This window comes from Notamacropus eugenii, chromosome 1 (genome assembly GCF_028372415.1).
Source record: "Notamacropus eugenii isolate mMacEug1 chromosome 1, mMacEug1.pri_v2, whole genome shotgun sequence".
Lineage (NCBI taxonomy): Eukaryota > Metazoa > Chordata > Mammalia > Diprotodontia > Macropodidae > Notamacropus > Notamacropus eugenii.
This window is the reverse complement of record NC_092872.1, coordinates 47393822-47415637: the sequence shown is the minus strand read 5'-3', so window position 1 is coordinate 47415637 and position 21816 is coordinate 47393822. Positions and strand designations below refer to the sequence as shown.

Here is a 21816-nt window from a genome sequence, read left to right as displayed (position 1 = left end):
CCTGTGACTAAGGAGTGTTCATTGTTTGAGTCCAACTCCAAGGTCAGAGGTAGTGGACCAGATGTCCTTGAAGGATAGCTTAGTAATGTCCAAATACTGGACCAGACTCCCTGATCCCTCCTGATTTCCTCAGGGTAGTCTATTTTGTTAAGGCAAGAAGAGTACAGTGATTAGTGGAACTGGATTTCTAAACTTTTAACTGTAAGTACGATCAATTAAAAATGACACCGAATCAATTTAATCTTCTCAGCTACAATGTGTGTCTCATGGCTATTACATGATGTATACCTTGAAGTAGGAAATATGTGCTTGGTGTCATTTGCAGGGACTTAAAATAATAGCACCTACCTCAAAGTGTCGTGAATCTCTTGTGAGGTAATCCATGTAATGTGCTTTACAAAGCTTAAAATACTACATAAGTGTCATCAGTATTCACATACATGGACATAGTCATGTACACTCTCATCCTTCTTTCTCTATCCCTTTCTCTCTCTCTCTCTCTCTCTCACACACACACACACACACACACACACACACACACACACACACACACACACCCCATTTCACATACAGATAGCTACCATTATATTACATTTAAGTAGTTCCTGATAATTTTTTTAGTGTTTTATTATTTGGATCTCAGTGTCTCTCTGATATTTCAAAGAAAAGGGACCTCAGCCATCTCTCATTCCTCTAATGGAGTGAAGTATTGCTAATCCTGGTCCCTTTTACCTAGTAGGAATATAAATATTTTCTTAATATTCATTTACTAAACATTCTGGATTCAAAAATAAAACAGGTAAGCAGGGAGATGGATGTAACCCACATTTCAAAACTCTTTGGTATGGCGCTGTCTCCTCTTTGGTGGAGATCAGCACCCTTCCCTTCATGCAGCTGTAGGGAGGAGAGAGTCCTTCTTCCACTAATGAGATGAGAATCTCATATCAGTAGGGTTTAGGACTCCATTTATATGGAAATATGCAGACACTTAAGAGGATAGGTTTACCAGTAAGATTGGTAAAGGATTTGTCCCTATACTCAGGAGCTACCTTTATGCCAATTGCTTCTGCAGTGGCACCTGCATTAATCTTTTCCAGGATGTCTTCCTGCATTACCTCATCTCAATCAAGTTCAATTTATGTAAATTTTTGTTAATATCAAGAGAAGTTGACATTGTTCCTTTTTGTTGACTCTGTGTGCTTACAGACTTTATCCAGAAGGAGCATTAAACTTCAGAAGGTTCTGAAATTATCAGGGCCATAGGGATGAATATTTAGGAGGAATTGTTACTTTGGCTACTTTGGTAGCTTTCTGCCATCCCTCAGACTGTCTTTCATGCCTTAACTCATCTAATTCTGTGAGTGGGCAGGTCTGACTTTCCTAATTCATCAGTTGATGTTCATCTGTGGTGTTTCTCAATCTGCTGTGCTTAGTATCCTTTGCTGTCTCATTTAGGATATTTCCGAGAAGGGTTTCTGTCTCTACAACATGCTGTCGACAGAGAAATCATGTATTACCACATGAATGACTCTATGGCTAAGCAGTATGAGAAAGTCATCACTGTTATGAAGAGATTCCCGTATCCAGCTTACATGAAGGACCCATTCATTTCAATCTTAGAGGAGAATTTTTCCTTGTTGATCCTGCTGAGCTTCCTTTGCAATTCTGTCTCCATTATCCATGCCATTGTTCATGAAAAAGAGAAAAAAGTGAAGGTAACCATACATCAAATCACTCCTGTATCCATCAGTGGTAATATTTGGCTCATTGGTCACCATGCTGAAACATCTGAATCCCAAGGGTTCATGTATAGTCTTCATACCATTAACCAATTAATTCATTCATTTGTTCACTTATTTATTTTTAGCACTAATTTTTAAAAATTTTGGGTTTAAAATTCTGTCCTCCCCTTCAATCCTTCCTCCATCCATTGAAAAGGTAAGCAATATGTTTCCATTTATATATGTGAAGTCATGCAAAGCATATTTCCATGTTAGTCATGTTGCAAAAAAATGCAGGAAAAATAAAGAAAGTGAAAAAAGTATTTGTGCTCAGAGTTCATCAATTATCTGGAGGTGGATAGCATTTTCATCACGAGTCCTTTGGAACTGTCTTGGTTCATCATATTGATCAAAGTAGGTAAGACTTTCACAGTTGATCATCATTACAATATTGCTGTTACAGTGTATAATATTCTCCTAGTTCTGTTCATTTTGCTTTGCATCAGTTCATATAAATCTTCCCAGGTTTTCCAGAACCCAGCCTCCTTGTCCCATCATATACTACAACTTGTTCAGTCATTCCCCAATTGATTGGCATCCCCTTAATTTCCAATTTGTTGACACCATAAAAGGACCTGCTGTAAATATTTTTTGTACGTACAAGTCCTTTCTTTTTTCCTGTCATTGCTATATCTAGCATTTCTAGTAAAATATTGAATATGGACATTCTTCCCTCACCCTTGATCTTATTGCAAAGACTACTAGTTTATTCCCATTAGAGATAATGGTTGCTTTTGGTTTTACGGGGATGCTACTTATCTTTTAAGAAAAGCTCCATTTCTGTTGTGCTAATCTAGAAGCATTCTAGTGTTTTTAATAGGACTGGGTATTGTATTTTGTCAAAAGCTTTTAATGCATCTATTGATATAATCATGTAATTTGTTGTTTTTGTTATCGATATGGTCATTTATGCTTATAGTTTTCCTAATATTGAACCAGCCCTGCATTCCTGGTATAAATTCCACCTGGTCATTATATAATCTTTATGATCTATTGCTACAATCTCCTTGATAATATTTATTTAAAATTTTTGCATCAATATTCATTAGGGAAATTGGTCTATAGTTTTCTTTCTTTGTTTTTGTCTTCCCTCATTTAGGTATCAAAACCATATTTATGTAGAATTTGATAGGACTCATTCTTTTTTTTTTTCAAATAGTTAATATAGTATTGGAATTAATTGGTCTTTAAATGTTTGATACAATTCACTTGTAAATCCATCTGGTTCTGAGAATTTTTTTTCTTAAGGAACTCATTTGTGGCTTGTTCAATTTATTTTTCTAAGTTAAGATTATTTAAATATTCTTTTTCCTCTTCTCTTAATCCAGGCAATTTACATTTCTGTAAATATTCATCCATTTCACTCAGATTGTCATTTTTGTTGTCATATAATTGCGCAAAATAGCTTCTAATTGCTTTAATTTCATCTTGATAGATGGTGTATTCAATTCAATGTTTGTATTTTTTTGGTACTGATAATTTCCTTCCTTTTTAAAAATCGTATTAACCAATGGTTTATCTATTCATTTTTTAAATAAAAGTAGCTCCTAATTTATTAATTCAGTGGGGTTTTTTACTTTCAGTTTTATTAATCTGTACTTTGATTTTTGAGGTTTTTGTTTTGGTATTTAATTGGAGACATTAAATTTGTTCTTTTCTAGTTTTTTTAAAATTCCATGCCTATTCATTGATTGGCTGTTTATTTCTTTTATTGATGTAAATATTTAATGATATAAATTTTCTTGTAAGTACTGCATTGGTTGCATCCCACGAATTTTGGTATTTGTCTTCTTGTTGTCATTATCTTTAATGAAAGTATTGATTGCGTCTGTAATTTATTCTTTGACTTCAGCATTTTAGGAGAAAGAGAGAGAACAGAACAAAGAGACACCATCCTTTTTATCCTGGCTTCTATTTCTATAATAAAAGAGGATCATTGTGATCCCAGATACAGAAGAGGCAATCCTTTTCCGTGTCAGAATCCCAGAATTGTTCTGCAAGTCTTGCTCTGGATCGTTTCCTCAGGCTTAGAGGAAAATAATAATTCAATGAAAGAAAAGTACAAAGCAAATTCTCCTGGGCTACATAGTGTATAATACTTAGATAAAATACTACTTACTATGGTGACTACCTAAAGGAAGGATGAGAGGATGATTTAAAAATCCATGCTCACTGTTTCTGTGAAGGGGTGGTGCCAGTGAGCATTGCATTTATAGCAACAGTATATATTATGACATTTTATCTCCCAAGTAGAATTACTAAGCAGATGCAATTCCAACAGCATGTTTCCACTTGGAAAAATAGTAAAACCTAGGTTTGGTTTAGCTTTTCAAGATCATGTATGAAATAAAACTGAAAAATCATCAATAGAATTGAAGGTCTTTGAGAACAAGGCCTCTTATTTTTGTATCTGTACACGTGGTACTTAACGCAGTCTCTTGTACATTGTTGTTATTATTCAGTCATGTTCAGTTGTGTCTCTTTGTGACCCCATTGGAGGTTTTCTTGGCAAAGATACTGGGAGATCCATAATTTTCCGTTTCTTTCTCCAGCTCGCTTTACAGATAAGGAACTGAGGCAAATAGAGTTAAGTGATTTGTCCAGGTTCACACCACAAGTAAGTGTTTTAGGCCAGATTTGGACTCACAAAGATGAGTTTTCCTGTCTTCAGGCCTGGCACCCAAACTACTGTGTCACCTAGCTGCCCTGAAAATAATTTTTAGCTCAAACCACTTAGAGCTTCGTCAAGAATGCCCAGAGGGTTCATAAGTCACTAAAAAGGATCCACTGTGCTAGAGAGAGGCCCAAAAGTGTAAGTGTTATTACCCAGTAGTTTCAGTCATGACTGACTCATGGTGACCCCATTTGGGATTTTCTTTTCAAAGATGCTGGAGTGGTTTGCCATTCCTTTCTCTAGCTCATTTTCCAGTGAGGAAATGGAGGCAAACAGGGTGAAGTGACTTGCTAAGGGTCACACAGCTAGTAAGTGTTTGAGGCTAGGTTTGAACTTAGGAAGATGAGTGTTCCTGACTGCAGGCCAGGCGTTCTATCCTCTGTGCCACCTAACTGTCCTGTCTTCTACACATTAGATGCTTAATAAATGTTTGTGGAACCGATTGAATTTAATTGGGTAACTTCTTCCATTTCCTAGGGCAGCCTTGGAAAATATCTCATGTTCAACCCAAATTCCATATTCTACAGTTTGAATCTGTACCTTGTTCTTTTCTTTGCAAAGGGAATGGAAAACCCCTTATCAACAATGTTCTCCTCCTTGTTTCATATTCAGGAAGAAGGTATAAGCTTCCCTTCTCCATACCATTCATGAACTCAATGGATAATTGAGCTTCTACTAAGTTTAATGAACTGTGGTAGACACTAAGAGTTAAGAAAAGAACAAGAGAGAGTTCTTCCCTGCTAGGACTTTATGTTATAATCAGGCAGTTAATACGTGTATTCAAGCAAGTGCAATGGCAAAATGTTGTAAATGTTATATAAAGTGTTGAACGAATTTACAGGAAGGAGAAATCACAACTGGTTGGAGGGGAGAGGAGGGAGGGCAGAATATATTTCAGAAGTGAATAAAATTAATGGGGATGCAAAGGTAGGAAAACATAGAATGGCTAAGTCAAGGAGATAGCAAAGTCAAGGGAGGTTATTTTTTAGTATAAAAGAGCCTTGATCATGTTTGTAGACAAAGAGGAAAGAGCCAGTGAAAAGAAACATGGATTATAGGCCCAGTAGTAAGAGAGGTTGTGATTAAGACTTTAAATTGAAAGGTTAATCTTGGAAATGAGGAAGGATGCTTTATTGAGACAGAAAAGAAGGAAAAGAGAATGGGTGAAGTTATAGAGAAATTTGAGATGGAGAGAACAGAAGCTGTGGAACTCAGCTGTTTTGTATATTGTATACAAGACATTCATAGACCTCAAACTTTCTTCCTGAGTATAATATTTTTAAAAAGAAGTCTCCAAACAATAAATCAGTGTATTTCTAGGGCACTGAGGCAGCAAAGTGTTTAGTTTGCTCATCTGAATTATTTATAAAAGGAGGAAAGGCTAATTTACAATTTATCATTTTTTAAAACTAGTTCTAAAGGGGAAAAAGGAAGCTTTTTCTTTTAAAAAATGACATCTTTTCCTTTTTTTGAAACTCATAATAATGAAGTCCCTCAGAGGAGATGACTTTTCCTGTTCCTATTTCCTTGGCGTCAGCTTTGGCTAAGAGACAAGAGTAGAATATTAAGGGAGAAGATACGTTTTTGAGCCTTGTAAGTATAGGCAAATTAGAGAGATCTTCAGAAAGGGAGTTAATTCTCATCCATCTGTGCTCCCCTAATTACTCTAGAGAAATAAGTTCTTAGCACTCCTTTCATCTTATATCCTCAAGAAAAAGTAGTAATAGCCATCTTACTATTATTAATGAGACCAAGAAACCTTAGAGGAATGGCTCCTTCAGGCCCTTGAGTAAAATACAGTTTTTAAATTTATAATATACCAATCAAGCACAGTCTTTTCACTCTAGTAATTCCTACTCTCCTTAAAAATTACTGCCAGTAATATAACACCAAATTGCATATAAATATGCATTTGAGTTTAAAAACAACATAGACTTATTTGGCTAAAGGGTGATGGTGTCATTATGGTCATTGCTATCCTTTTATACCCATAGTCTCACACTCATTCATACCAGGGTTTACTAATGAATATAAATGAAATGTGGCCAGCATCACAAATTTTCTACTTGAATTGGTGGTAGACTGTGCATTTTCCTTCCTCTAATGGCCCAGTTTCTGATTTGAGGTACTTTTCCCCAGGCATGCACATTCCAACACAGTAATTCTACAGTTTGTTGGTCTGATCTGATCATTCATCTTGAAGATTTTTTTGTCATCTGGAGGCAAAAAGTTTACTTCTGAGAATCTTATTTATTTTGGACTATCTCATTTCCATTATGATAACCTCCAATATACACTGGAATATGAGTATTTATTAGCATCCACAGTCTTTGCTAAATGTATTTCATTAAAGTTCTTTGGATTTTGTCCACTTTCTTCAGAGCACCATTTCAACCTTGTAATTCTTTCAGATTTTCTAATTATTCCAATCAACAAATGTTTATTATGAAACATTCATTAATAAAAGGATAGTTGAGGGAGCAAGTTCTTTGTAGCGATGGAATGTGATGAAATATCATCAAGGGAACAAGTAGAAGTAAGTTTTATTTTGTTAAAATACAAAAGACAGAAGAACTTCTAAGAAGAGAATTACAAGACTATAACACATTCCAATTCTAGATGGCAATAATAACCCTTTAGGAATTTGTTTTCTTTTCCTTACTGCCTTCATCATGGTGATGTCATTTCGGTCCTCTTCAAGAGCAAAGGACAACAGCCAACCAACAAATTACCTCCTGTGTATGGTCTGAGCAGTGATAAAGTTTGCATTAATTTTCTTCCTATTCTGTGAAAATAAAAAAGTGTTCTCAAAGTGATAAGTTCTTGTTTATAATTGATGATAGTGTAACGCTTCTTCAAGTGTATACTGTACTATATTCTTGATGTTGGTCTTAGTTGTGTAACATGTGACATACTTCATTCTCATGTACCAAAAGTGCCTGTGTGGTGTTTTTTTGTAGTATTATTTTTGTGTGTGCTGTCATACAGGTAAGAATTCAGTCTCCAGGCTGGAATTAATTCAGTACCAGGTGACATTGTATTGAACTGTTATAGGGCTACTTTTTAATAGGTTTCATTATCTCTCATAATCAATCCATGGCAGTTGACTCTGCAGATACCTGGGCAGCTCCTTCCCACAACAGAGGCAACCACTTTTGTCTTTGAGCTCAGAAATGTTTTAACTCTTTTGTGCCAAGTGCTGATGAAGAGAATGTAATATAAAGTTACTGATGTATAGTGTTATGTAAATATATCAAAATTGGCTGGTGCCCTGATTTTCCAATTACATTTCTTATCTCCTTGTCAACTTCTCCCCATAGGCAATATCTGTGTTATAAGTTAAAAGTATATTGACTGCATAACATTATAATTAAAAGATAAAATATTAAAATGCCCAATTATTCTTTTGCTCTCATAATGATCTGCAAGAAGATCTTCCAGTCTTACTCCTAGGCTTTTCTAAACGACTTTTCAAGGAAGCCCATTTCTGTGTTTCGTTTTGAAAAAAAAAAGTATTAGAAATATTTTGTTTTTATTTCAGCTGTATTTACCAACGTAGTGCTCTCCCGTGACCTTCCAGAGAGCTGTCCTTTACAACGATAGCCATTACTCTGAAATCGGTCTCTTGGAGTGAGATTGTTTACATCTCTACCTCGGTGTTCTGGGGACATGTAGCAAAGAATTTTGTTTTTAAAAGGGAAAGAATGTTTAGTAAAACTTAACAATATATAGATTGAAAAGAAATTGACACGTGCAGTGCTCCATATCCACTGTCTTCTGCCTCTGAAAAGAAGCAAGGGAAGAGCCCACACCATTCAAGGTGGGGCACTGTGATTTCCCAGCAGGAAGTTCTGACTTTTGTCATCGGTGTGCTTTCCATCGATTTGGTGTAGTCTTTATGTGTGTTGTTTTTCTTGTTTGTCACTTTGCGTCATTTCACACAAGTGATCTTGATGGGGCTGGGATCAGAATCCCTTAAAGGAAAAGATCATATCTTTTGGATTTGGAACCCAAAGGAAAAGCCCCTGAATTTTCCCATGTGGCCCAGGTCCCTGGCATTTACCTGGGGCACCTGGTTTTTCTGGGTCCTTCTCTGTTACCTCCCTGTAACCCCAGACTACTTGACTACTCCAAGAACCTTCACATAGGCCATCTTGCCCCCCATTAAATTGCTCAGATTCCTTAAGAGTCTAGCCGATGCTCAGATTCAGTCTGGCCTGCTTGTCAATACAAGTGTAGAAAATGCTCAGATTCCTTAAAAATCTGGGCAATAGCTGGAATTCTTAAAATCTCACCCACCCAGATTGGTGTTCTAATAAGCTTTATCTCTGGTTGAAAGAAGGCTTGAATTGAATTCATTTGAGGCAGGACCTGCATGTCATTTGCCCTTGAATTTTGGTGTCCCAGCACCCCTACACCTCAATGATCCTATGCTTCTCTGTACGTATTGTGTGGGGTACAGCAGCTCTTACTCAAATTAAACTCAGAGGCTTCTCAAGGTAGAAGGCAAAAAGGAGTTTATTACAATCTCATGAGAAAGGGCACTTCCCGTGAGACCATGGGTGGTGTCAGGAAGGGAGTGCATCTGAGTGAAGCAGAGCACAACATTATATAGTACCTAATGCGGAAGCCCAATAGCCTCTCTTCCCATTGGCTGCGAATCTAGGCATACAGTCTAAGTGTGGGAATCCACGCCAGAGACAAAGAACTCAAAGAATAAGGAAAGGATCGTTGCTCACCACAGAGGGTTTTTGTTACCAAATATGGAACTTAAAGGAAGAATGCTAATGTGGCATAAGGGGGTGGTGAAGGGGAAGTGAAGGGGGGAGTTGGTACTCCAGGCTGGGTGGCCAGAACTTTGGTAGTTCTCCTCCATCCTGGAGCATTTTATTTGCCTAAGGGGGATACTTAGTTATTTTAGCTTTGGTAAGAAGGGTGGGGGTTTTTGAGGAATTCATGCTTGGGGTGTCTTCACTTAACCTGATTTCACTCACTTATCATATTGTTGATTAAAGCATAGTCATTTCTCATTCCATTCATGTAACACATTTTATTTAATCATTTTATAATAGATGGCTATCTGCCTTTTTTTTTTAGCTCTTTGCTACACAAATTGTGCTGCTATAAATATTTTGGTATATAGAAAACCTTTCTTTTACCATTGATCTCCTTGGCAATATGCTTTGACTTTGTTTAAATATTTTTTCTTGTCTTATAGGATCATTTGCTCTTATTTGGTCCATTCTCATTTTCAGAGATTTTGTTGTTTGGGCAAGGTTTTGAACTTTTTATGTCAAACTGTTATTTCCCTTTCCAGTTCTTCCATAACTCTTATTTCTTTCCCATTTTTTTCCTCTAGCATTCACATTCACTTATGATACCAATTTTTTAATGCATGTTTATCTCTTCCAAGAATTCTGTTTGAACTTGTCCTCAAGCCATATTTTTTTTTTGAGACTTTGCTTATGGATTTTAGAGTCATTCTCTTTGGCTGAGTTTGTGCCGTGGGTGTTCCTGTTAGCGTAAAGGGATTCCTTCATTTGCTTGTTCTTCTAGCCTCCTTCCTAACCAAGGACTTGGTGTTAGATTGACTGCCTGTTAGATGTGAAGCTCCTCCAGGGCAGGGACTCTTTCTTTTGCTTATTTGTATCCTCCCAGTTTAGTATAATACGTGACAAATGGTACTTTGCAAATGGTACCTGGTGCTTAAAAAATGTTTAGTGAATTGAATGTTAGGGTTAGATCTGGGTATTTCTGGAAGGAAGGCATTGGCTGGTCCTGTGGCAGTTATCTTGGGAAATTGAATGTTGTACTGTTCTAGGATCTTAGGGACAGCTTAACAGCAACCACATAGAGTTTATATGGCACTTAACTATGTGCTCGCCACTGTGCTAAGGGTTTTTACAAATATCTTATTTGATCCTCACACCAACCGGGAGAGGTCGGTGCTATTGTTATCTTGATTTTGTGGACGAGGAAACTGAGGCAAACAGGTGTGAGAAGCATTCACGCTCTTGAGAGAACACGGCTTCTTGTGAAGCCGGAAAAGCTTTTATTTTATTTTATATTCATTTTACATTTCTTGTGAATAGAGAACTTCCTAATGGAGCACATTTGCTCAGACAAATGCAAGGTTTTCTATTTCCTGCTCCGGATTCAAATTTCTACCCTTGTTCTCCTTGGCTACATACAACTTCCTAGATCACCTCTTCCGTATTCTTCTCCTTGATATGTTTCCCCCTCAAACACCTTGTTAAGCATGTGTAGGTTCTGATCTTTTACTTAATCAGCAGCCTGGTTCTGCTAGGTCACAGCTCTGATTAGAACCAGTCGCCTGTGACTTACATTCTGTTATCACTCCTGTGAAGCAGGGAGTAGTTTTTAATCCTGTGGAAACAGAATTCCTTTCTTTGTTTCTTATACAAGTTAGGTGATTTGCCCACTAAAAGTGTATAAAGTATACACTAAAGAGTGTCCTAGGCTGGATTTGAGCTCAAGTCTTTCTGATTCCAGGCTGTATGGGATAAAATGACTCTTACTCAAAATTTTTAATAAATTAAGAGGCTTCTCAATAAGAACAGAAAGAAAAGATTTATTACATTCTCGAGAAAGGGGCATCCCTCCACCAGGTCAAAGAATCTGATGTAAGGAGGCAACTTACAGAAAATGAAGAATTTTTATACCCTAACGCAAAGAATCCGACCTCCCCACTATCCCACCTCTCCATTGGCTAAGCAAATACCTATCTTCACCTATCCCAAAACAGTTACCTCACCTAATATCTAACTTAACTGCTGATGTGGCTTTAGAAGACAGGGGAGGGGGAGAAGCTGGAGCTGGTAGCGTTGATGTGGCAACAGTACAACAAAGGGGAGATGAGTAATTTCCAAGTTTCGGCTACAGCCCACTGCACTTTCACAAAGAAAGCTGGTAGCTGGTAAAGGGGAGGGGAGGAGGAGCAGAACCAGCTGACCGTCCACAAGCCCTGGATACCTGAAACTCAGGTATCCAGGGAGAGAGGCCTTATGGAAGAGAAATTTTATTTAGAAAATCCAATATTCCCCATATTTTTATTATGAAAAGTCTTCACAATCTCCTCGTCTCACTCAAGGCCAATGCATTGCCCTATCCACTGAGTCATCTGGCAGGCTTTCTGTGCTCCCAGAGTGGCTCGATCCAGAGCCAAGTCTGATTGCTCCCCTCTACTCCCCTGCCCCCAGGTCTGAGCCCTACAAGTTCCTGGGTTTGGGTCTCAGCAAGAGTAGATCACTACCAGACTCAGCCCCTGTTATCCAGCTGGGAAGCTTTGCTAGTTCAATGACAGACCTGCCAGTTTTCCTTTCTGGGATTTGTGCCCCAGTCATTCTTCTGACACTTCAGAATGGGGTAGAAGCTGGAGCTGAGAGCCCGTTTTGCTCCTGGTGCTTAAGCTGCACAATACACGGCGCTCACAAGGTTAATATTAAGGGTTACTTTTCCAGCCCCCGAGGGAGTTGGAGGCTAATTCTGTATCCCATTCTGTAACTTGAAATCCTGTGTGAGAAGTAATCATCTTACCAAGAATTCCTCCTGTCCATCTTTATTTTTTTTTTTATTTCTTTTTTTTTTCTTTTTTTTTTTTTATTTAGCTTTTAACATTCATTTTCACAAAATTTTGGGTTACAAATTTTCTCCCCTTTTCTCCCCTCCCCCCCCAAACACCAAGCATTCTAATTGCCCCTATGACCAATCTGCTCTCTCTTCTATCATCCCTCTCTGCCCTTGTCTCTGTCTTCTCTTTTGTCCTGTAGGGCCAGATAGCTTTCTATACCCCTTTACCTGTATTTCTTATTTCCTAGTGGTAAGAACATTACAGTTGATCCTAACACTTTGAGTTCCAACTTCTTTAGCTCCCTCCCTCTCCACCCCTTCCCTTTGGAAGACAAGCAATTCAATATAGGCCAAATCTGTGTAGTTTTGCAAATGACTTCCATAATAGTTGTGTTGTATAGGACTAACTATATTTCCCTCCATCCTATCCTGTCCCCCATTACTTCTATTCTCTTTTGATCCTATCCCTCCCCATGAGTGTTGACCTCAAATTGCACTCTCCTCCCCATGCCCTCCCTTCTATCATCCCCCCCCACTCTGCTTATCCCCTTATCCTCCACTTTCCTGTATTGTAAGATAGGTTTTCATACCAAAATGAGTAGGCATTTTATTCTTTCCTTTAGTGGAATGTGATGAGAGTAGACTTCATGTTTTTCTCTCACCTCCCCTCTTTATCCCTCCACTAATGAGTCTTTTGCTTGCCTCTTTTATGAGAGATAATTTGCCCCATTCAATTCTCCCTTTCTCCTCCCAATATCTTTCTCTCTCACTGCTTGATTTCATTTTTTTTAAGATATGATCCCGTCCTCTTCAATTCACTCTGTGCACTCTGTCTCTATGTGTGTGTGCGTGTGTGCATGTGTGTGTGTGAAATCCCACCCAGTACCCAGATACTGAAATGTTTCAAGAGTTACAAATATTGTCTTTCCATGTAGGAATGTAAACAGTTCAACTTTAGTAAGTCCCATATGACTTCTCTTTGCTGTTCACCTTTTCATGGTTCTCTTCATTCTTGTGTTTGGAAGTCAAATTTTCTTTTCAGCTCTGGTCTTTTCATCAAGAATGCTTGAAAGTCCTCTATTTCATTGAAAGACCAATTTTTCCCCTGAAGTATTATACTCAGTTTTGCTGGGTAGGTGATTCTTGGTTTTAGTCCTAGTTCCTTTGACTTCTGGAATATCCTATTCCACGCCCTTCGATCCCTTAATGTAGAAGTTGCTAGATCTTGTGTTATCCTGATTGTATTTCCACAATACTTGAATTGTTTCTTTCTAGCTGCTTGCAATATTTTCTCTTTCACCTGGGAGTTCTGGAATTTGGCCACAATGTTCCTAGGAGTTTCTCTTTTTGGATCTCTTTCAGGCGGTGTTCTGTGGATTCCTTGAATATTTATTTTTCCCTCTGGTTCTAGAATCTCAGGGCAGTTTTCATTGATAATTTCATGAAAGATGATGTCTAGGCTCTTCTTTTGATCATGGCTTTCAGGTAGTCCCATAATTTTTAAATTGTCTCTCCTGGATCTATTTTCAAGGTCAGTTGTTTTTCCAATGAGATATTTCACATTATCTTCCATTTTTCCATTCCTCTGGCTTTGTTCTGTGATTTCTTGCTTTCTCATAAAGTCCTTAGCCTCCATCTGTGCCATTCTAATTTTGAAAGAACTATTTTCTTCAGTGAGCTTTTGAATCTCCTTTTCCATTTGGCTAATTCTGCTTTTGAAAGCATTCTTCTCCTCATTGGCTTTTTGAACCTCTTTTGCCAATTGAGTTAGGCTAGTTTTCAAGGTGTTATTTTCTTCAACATTTTTTTGGGTCTCCTTTAGCAGGGAGCTGATTTGCTGTTCATGCTTTGACTGCATGTCTCTCATTTCTCTTCCCAGCTTTTCCTCCACCTCTCTAACTTGATTTTCAAAATTTTTTTTGAGCTCTTCCATGGCCTGAGCCCATTGAGTGGGCTGGGACACAGAAGCCTTGATTTCTGTGTCTTTGCCTGATGGTAAGCATTGTTCTTCCTCATCAGAAAGGAAGGGAGGAAATGCCTGTTCACCAAGAAAGTAACCTTCTATAGTCTTATTTCTTTTCCCTTTTCTGGGCATTTTCCCAGCCAGTGACTTGACCTCTGAATATTTTCCTCACACCCACCTCACCTCCTGATCCTCCCAGCCAGTGTTTGGGGTCTGAGATTCAAATGCTGCTTCCAGCCTCAGGGCTTTGGGCGGGGGCAGGGCTGCTATTCAGTGTGAGATTAAATTCAGATGCTCAGGTGAGGCCAGGGCTGCCTCTCAGGCTCAGTTCCCTCAGGGAGTTTATGCACAGACCTTCAACAATGGATCCAGGCTCCTGCCTGCTTGGAGAGCCCTGGTCTGCCGCCGCCCCTCAGCTTCTGTCTCCCGAGGGGGCCCGAGCCATGGGGGCACCCCACTCCCCCCTCGACCCGCCAAAGGGACTCTCTCACCGACACCCGTCACCTGTGGGTGGAGGCACTTGTGCGGCCGCTGGAGATCCCGTCCCTGAAGCCCGCTCGGATCTGTTCCTCCCGGTGCCGCGGCCACGGCAGGGCTGTACTCAGCTCCCAGTCCCGGCGCCCAGTCCGCAGCACGAAGGACCTTTTACGAGAGGTTTGCAGGTCTCTCCGGAACAGAAATCTCCCTCGCTCCAATGTTCTGTGGCCTCTGGGTGCAGAATTCGCCATGAGTTACTTCTTTGTAGTTGTTCTATGGGTTGTGGGTTCGGAGCTATGTGTATGTGCGTCTTTCTACTACGCCATCTTGGCTCCGCCTCCCTGTCCATCTTTATTTCATGTCATTTCTGACAGGTGACCTAGCCTTTCTTGTAAAAAAGGTTGCCTTCATAGGTGCAAACACACCTTGAGACCATTACAAAAGCTTTTTATAACCATCCTGATTTGAATTTCCCTCCTGCATCTCATTGTTCAGGTCAGGGTTCACAGAAAACAGAAAACACCACCCCTACTTCCTTCTCTCATTTCCATGTTTCAATTTCCCCCTCCCTTGTCACCCTTGCTTTTCTTTATACTTTATTTAATAAATGCTTTTAGTTTGTCTGCATCATCTATAGCATGAGAAAGGAATTTTCTCAGTGCTAAGAGAATTGACAAAAGCTATGAGTTGAAGATATCCCAGGATATCCATGAGAAAGAGTCCCATTATATAAGATAGCATCTGAGTTAATAGACCTCATCCTTTGTGAACCACACCTGGTCTGACAGATTTTTTGATACACAGTAAAAGGCCTTCTCAGAACAAAGAAAAGGGGCCTGCTTTTAGATATGTTTGAGTATCAGGTGGTCAATATCCCCCACTGCCTTGCCCTGCCAGGCAGTTTTATCTTTTACATTAGTCACCAGTACGACTTCAAATCATGTTTCATATAATTTCTGTGGAAACTAAATTCAATCATCCCTTACACCTGTAACTTGAGGATGTCTTAATGACCTTTTTTAAAAAAAGTTTTGGAGACCAAATTTCTTACTAAGCTTGTTTTGTTTAGAAATTCCCTTCACAATTAACTTTTCAACATTATATTGAGATCAGGCTGTGTTACAGTGGAACACTAGGTGCTTTTCCTTAAGATCTCCTTCCTGAATTTCCCTCCTAGCAGTCTCCTATCAACCTGTCACTGCTCATCCCACATGTCCCAGGACAGAGGAAAGAAAAAAAAAATGTTACTGATCCAGTGCAAGGGTTTCAGTTTATACACAGTCCACAGTCCAACTGACCTGCCAGAAGTCAGTGGAACTTTAGATGCTATTGACAGCATCTGAACACTCCAGGGGTCTGTCAGCCAGGGAGACAGTAGGAGCAGAAAAAGGGGAAAGAGAACCAAGAAAAGGGTGCTAACCTATTATCCCAGTGACTAGAAGAAGATCAGCAGAGTCCATTTAATATTTGGATCCTGGGTTTTAGCACCTAAATTTTGAGGTCAGAGTTGAGAGAGCAGGTTCAGGTGTGAAAGAATTTACTTATACCTTCTCTTTTAGTCAGTGAGAGCCTTTTATTTTACATGAAAAAGCATCACGGACCTTCTTCACAAGAAAGTTGAATGAGACTTCGATATTTGGAGGAGTTATGCTCATATAGAGATGTTCAGGATGTTGGTATAATTTTAGGGTTTCTTATGGGGATTGGAGATTATGGACAGGATAAGAACAACCCAAATGAGGAAGAAGATTTTTTGCAAGATAAGGAAAAATCGTTATAACACAGGATGAGAAAGATGAATGACAGGATAAGAAATACACGATAAGGGGGACAAAAGCAATTCTTTTGGTACAAGTTATATGGTATTGCAAGATACGGGGAAAAGGGCATTAAGACACTCTCAAGTTACAGGACCTCAAGTTATAGAATGGGCTACAAAATGAACCTCAAACCACCTCACGGGGTCTGGGAAAGTAACCCTTAATATTAACCTTTCAGGCACCGTTTGTATTCAAATCAGAACTTCTGCTAGCCTTTGAACTTCTAATATACATTACAGGGGTCCTTAACCCAGAATGCCACCCTGAGCACATGTCCCCTTCTCATCTACCTTGTTACCTGGGACTAGGTAGTGGGTGACAAAATTGTCAGGTGGCACTAGTCTATGTCTAGGTAAACTTTTATAGATATGGGTCTTCCTCTTGCCCAGATAGTCATCCTCTCCCTGGGTATTGGAGTGCTCTGCACATCCTATGGTATACTCCTGGGCACATCCCATCCCCAGTGTCCATAGATCTCTCTGTCCCCCTATGTCAACATGGCCTGGAAAAATGACTCAAGGTGACTTTTTCTTGGATTTCTCCATCAGGTTCCTTTCTAGTATATTTTCTAGATCTCTTTGTGATGAGGTTTGGAACTTTGAAATAGCAACATGCAGATCCTGCTTGTATGAATTTGACCTAAGCCTTCTTTCAACCAAAGGAAAACAAAGTTTATTAAAAATCTATCTTGACCAGATTCTTAAGAAATCCCAGCAGTGACTAGATTCTTAAGGAATCTGAGCAATTGTGCCACTTGTGTTCGGGCCAGATTGAATCTGAGCACCTTTATGGAGGCAGAGATGGATGTTGTATACAGAAAGACTGTGGAAGGGATCTAGGGTTGACCAAGTAGCCTGGGGTGACTAGAGGAGAGGTTTAGGGAGAGTCTTGATGGGAGTGGCCTGTAGGCTGGGGGGACTAGAGGTCAGAGGCCAGAAACCAAGAGAATGAGATTAAGGGTAGGAAGTACCTGAAGGATATCTGGAAATTAAAAATAATGGAGGGTTGGGCTACATTAAGGATAACAGAGATTTGGGCATAGCAATAATGAAAGACTTATGGCCTTAGGCGAACACCAGATCAAGCAGGGGAAATTCAAGGAAAGTTCAAGGTAGGGTTTTCCAGGACCCACAGACAAATGGGACCCAAATCCTTTTGGGGTAAGGGGCAAAGACCTCAGCTTGGGCCCATACAGCATCATTTGGAGGCATTAGGGGATGGGGGTAGCTTGCTGTACTGTTTCCTTCTACTCTGCCCTTTAGACTGACAGAAGAAATGTGGTACTTGTTTAACAGTGGAATCTCTAGATCAAAGGATAAGGACTTTTTAAATCCAAAAGACTTTCCAGAATGGTTGACTAGTTCACATTTTCAGTAACACTCTTTCCTCCACTTCTGAAGGATAAAATTATCAATAAGGCAAGTCACAAATTATTTACTTTTTCAGTTTTTATGAAAGAACTAACTCGTTTTTACCCATACTCTTCATGTTTGCACTTAAGTATCCAAAGCTGTGAATATTAATTGTTGGGGGTGTAAGCTCAGTTTTCACATGAACAGTCTCGGGCAGGTAAAAGTGAGGACCTCTAAACCTCAGAGTTCTCACGAGGCCCCCCAGGGAACAGCTGGGAATTGAGACGTGAAACACGGACTATCTCGTGCATTTCCACCTCTTCTCAGTGGGAAACTTGCTGGGGAGAGCATCCCACCCTTGAGATTGGTCTGTGGTCTGAGCACACCTGTTGTTAATTAGCTAGGGGCTGAGAGCACACACGGTATTGACGTGCAAACTATGCGGCTGGGAGAGCTTAAGTAGGGACAGGAAAGCCTGAAGGCCCTCTTCTGGATGCGGGGTCCCCTCCGGGGGCTCTTCTTGCTGTGGGGCCCTTAGAGGGAAGAGGGTCCCTCCCCTCTTCCACTCCCATCCTCTTGCTGTATGATCCTTGCCCCTTGGGAGGAGGAGGATTCCTTTCTCCTGGGAAATAACTCACCCTGCATATGAATACGTAACTAAGACCCTGAATAAAGCCTAACCCTTGTTTGACTCTGGAAAGTCTCTTCTCTCAATACGTTTATCTGGTTGGCCACCAAAGACCTGGATGAAAGGTAAAAAGGCTCAGGTAGCTCATTGGCCTCAAGGCCAAACAATTAATAATATTTTTTCCTAGATAACATCTTTTTTGAATTATTATGGGATATTTCTACTAGTTGTCTTCTGTCATACCTAGCAGATGTTTGAAAATTTGAGGTTCCCCACTTTTTCATTACCATATGCTATCTCTATGCCAGCTTTGGGATCTACTTTCAGTATTTATAATCAATTTTCTTCTGATCAAGCAGAATGTAATATATTCTCATTACAATATTGCTTCTGTCTCTTAATCCTCATCTAAATTCTTTTCCCTATGCTTTTCCCCTTTGAATTCATCTTTTTCTATCTAGGGATTTATCTTTTTGATTTACAGTTCTGCTCTATCTTCTTTTTTAGGCTGTTCCTTTAAAATTGAGAATACCCTGTCATTTCCATATTCTAGTCATTGTGCAAGAATTGATGAAAACTTTTGTTTCCACAGAAATTATGTAATACATGACTTATGAAATCTAGGGATCTCATAAGTATTTTGACTTGTAGCCAATGCAGGAATATCAGGCTAATCAACCACCTAAGGGAATTTCTCTGCCTGGGACTGTTAAGGACAGAGGTGCTATCAACATAGATTAGTACTTGGAGAAGAAGAGGGAAATTGAGAGATAGAATGGAGAAATATGTTTCCACAAGTTCAGAATAACAGTCAGCAGAATGGCAGACATAACAAAAAAGTTATATCTCACACAGAACATAAAGGACAAAGCAAGGATCCAACTGGTTTTATCTTGTTTTGAGGTTAGACATCAGCTAAGTAGAGTAAAAGTTAAGTCTTGCTTGGAATGTTCATGTGTAATAAGCTTATGAATATTAACTTTTCCTTCTCTGGGAGGACTAAAGGTGCATTTTAATGGTCATACAATCCTTGTGGTGGTAGAAGTGGGGAACATATCACAGGGACCTGTGTAGTAGGCATATTGGAAAGTTGTACACCTTGTATTTCCCAGCCAATGGGGAGACAGAGGAGGGACTTTGCGGTGGAACCTAGGTTTTTAAGGCTTGTTTTTTTTCTATAGGGTTGTGTCTGTTTTACAAGACACCAGCCACTGCAGTCCTGTGTAATAAACTTAACTTTTATCTTCAACTCTCCCAAGCCTGAATGAGTTATTTCTCACAATTGGCTACATCCAAACAAATATCAGTGAAATCTATGAGACTATACTTGTTTTTAAAATAAACTAACTCATTTTGTTTTTTATCCACAATCTGCATATTTATATATAAACATATGAGGCCATGAGAACAAATGCTGTTTTGCCTAGATAATTCCTTTTCTGAACTTTTATGGAATATTTCCATTAGTTGTCATGTCATCCTTAATACTTTCTTTAGCTTAGTGGTTTTTATGTGAGTTTCCTAGTCCATTTTCAGTTTAAAATTCTCCTAATCAGATCTCTAAGCTTACAGGTAATTATATTCTTCCTGACTCTTGTTAGAGAAAGGAACTCTGTTCCTGGCCAATTGAGCAAACTTCTTAAATACTTACTTGTTTCAAGTACTGTGCTGGGTGTTGGGGGTCTAATATCTAAGCAAGAGGAGAGGCAGCATGATATGACAGAGACAGAGTGAACTACAGAATCAGGACAAATATGGAGTATGTGACCCTCAGCAAATTCAGTTTCACAGCACCCCAGGCAGTTATCAACCAGGCTGGGGAACACGTGGCCTTGAGACCATCTGTGGCCTTCTAGGTCATTGGGGGTGGCCTTTTGACTGAGTCCAAGTTTTACAGAGCAAATCCTTTTATGAAGTGGATGATTGGTTCTGTAAAATTTGGATTTAGTCAAAGGGCCACGTTTGAGGATCTAGAGGGCCAAAGGTGGCTTCAAGGCTACAGGTTTCCCACCCCAATCTAAGACTATGTATGTTATAGAAGAAGTGGCAGTCTATATTGGTAGAAGGAGTTTGCTTATTGGGAGTCTTCTATAGTGGTGACATCACAGGTCCAGTCCCTTCTGTCCCCCATTTATTTGTTTTAATTTTATTGGTGTGTTTTGTTTTTGACACAATAAAACTTGTCTAATATAACTGAGATAGATAATTGATTTCCCTTCCCACTTCTCACCCTTGAGCTGATTTTCTGTCAGTGAATTATAGGGGAGATTGGACTGCTGAAGAAGGGGATAATTACTCTTTCTTTGAGTCTTCTTACCCTTGTTTGGGCAGCACTGTTCTTTCCTAACTTTCCACTTTCTACTTGACTTTCTTTCTAGTCAACAAATACCCTTGACTCTGTCTCTCTGGGAATGGTTTTCCTTTCAAATTTGTGAAAAGAGGAAATGCCTGAGGTGAATCCATCAGAAACACTAGCTTTTATGTCACAGACCTACATCAAAAGCCCTTAGACTGCTTGAACCTTGTCTCTCTATGCACACCGATAGGAGGAGCCATGGCTCCACACTTCTCCATGGAAACCTGGTATGCTTGTCTGACCGCATATTGCTCTCACTCTAGTTCTGCTTTCAAGTCTTGATCCACTGAGAAGGCTTTTTTCCCTCCCTGTCTTTGTATGCAGTAGAGTCTAACCTTTCATTCAGAGCCTTCCTGCCTCCCTAGGGATCAAGTAGATGAACACAGAGGAATTTGTTTCTACTAGTGGATAGTTGGTCTCCAATATCTTGTTACATTCTTTCTTATGGTAGGAAATCTTGTAGTCCCTTGAAACATCAGCTGTAGTACCCTTGACATCTGTAATTACAGCATTTTATATATATATATATATATATATATATATATATATATATATATATATATATATATACATATATATATAATCATAGCATTAACGTGATATTAATGCTTAATATGTGTTTAGTATAAAAAATGATTAATTCAGGTCACCAAATAATCATCTTGGGGTGTTATTCATACCAATAATAGACGTAATAGACATAGCACAGTGTAAAATGTTGCTTGATAGGCGACTTCAGTAACTGTAGGTCTAAAATGTAGGCGGGACATATCATATACATGTACATATCACAGCAATATATATTTATTTGTAAGGAAGGGTTTTCCTTTTTTAGACTTCAGGGACTATGACTACTACTACTTTTAGCTAAAATTTATATAGTACTTTTGGAGTAAAGTTTTTCATTACAAAAATACTCTTTTGGCAAATAGATTGAAGAGAGATGATTTCAGAACCATTAGATCACCTAAAAGACATCACATTTCAAAAAATTATAAAAGAAAACTGCCCTCAAATTTTAACTGTAGGATGTGTGTCCATCCTTCGTTGCCGAAGAAGACCCTGCCATCAGAGAAATAATGATATGCCTTGCACTTGACTTTGTTTTGAGTGAGGGAGGGCTGTGCAGGTCACCAGCCTCACTTCTCCTCCGGAGCCGTCTGTATCCAGTGACC

At 39.1% G+C, this 21816-nt stretch overlaps 1 protein-coding gene across 7 annotated transcripts in view; it reads left to right on the top strand.

The window, feature by feature from the left end:
* LOC140497984 (phospholipid-transporting ATPase ABCA3-like) overlaps nt 1–21816 on the top strand; it is a 296904-nt gene that overhangs the window by 92910 nt on the left and 182178 nt on the right. For 5 of the 7 annotated variants that reach the window (XM_072599336.1, XM_072599333.1, XM_072599331.1 and 2 more), the window contains one exon: nt 1456–1715. The exons of the other annotated variants lie outside the window; for them this stretch is intronic. In XM_072599336.1, coding sequence (XP_072455437.1) covers nt 1456–1715 — 260 coding nt within the window. The remainder of the gene's footprint in view (nt 1–1455; nt 1716–21816) is intronic. 7 annotated transcript variants of the gene reach the window in all.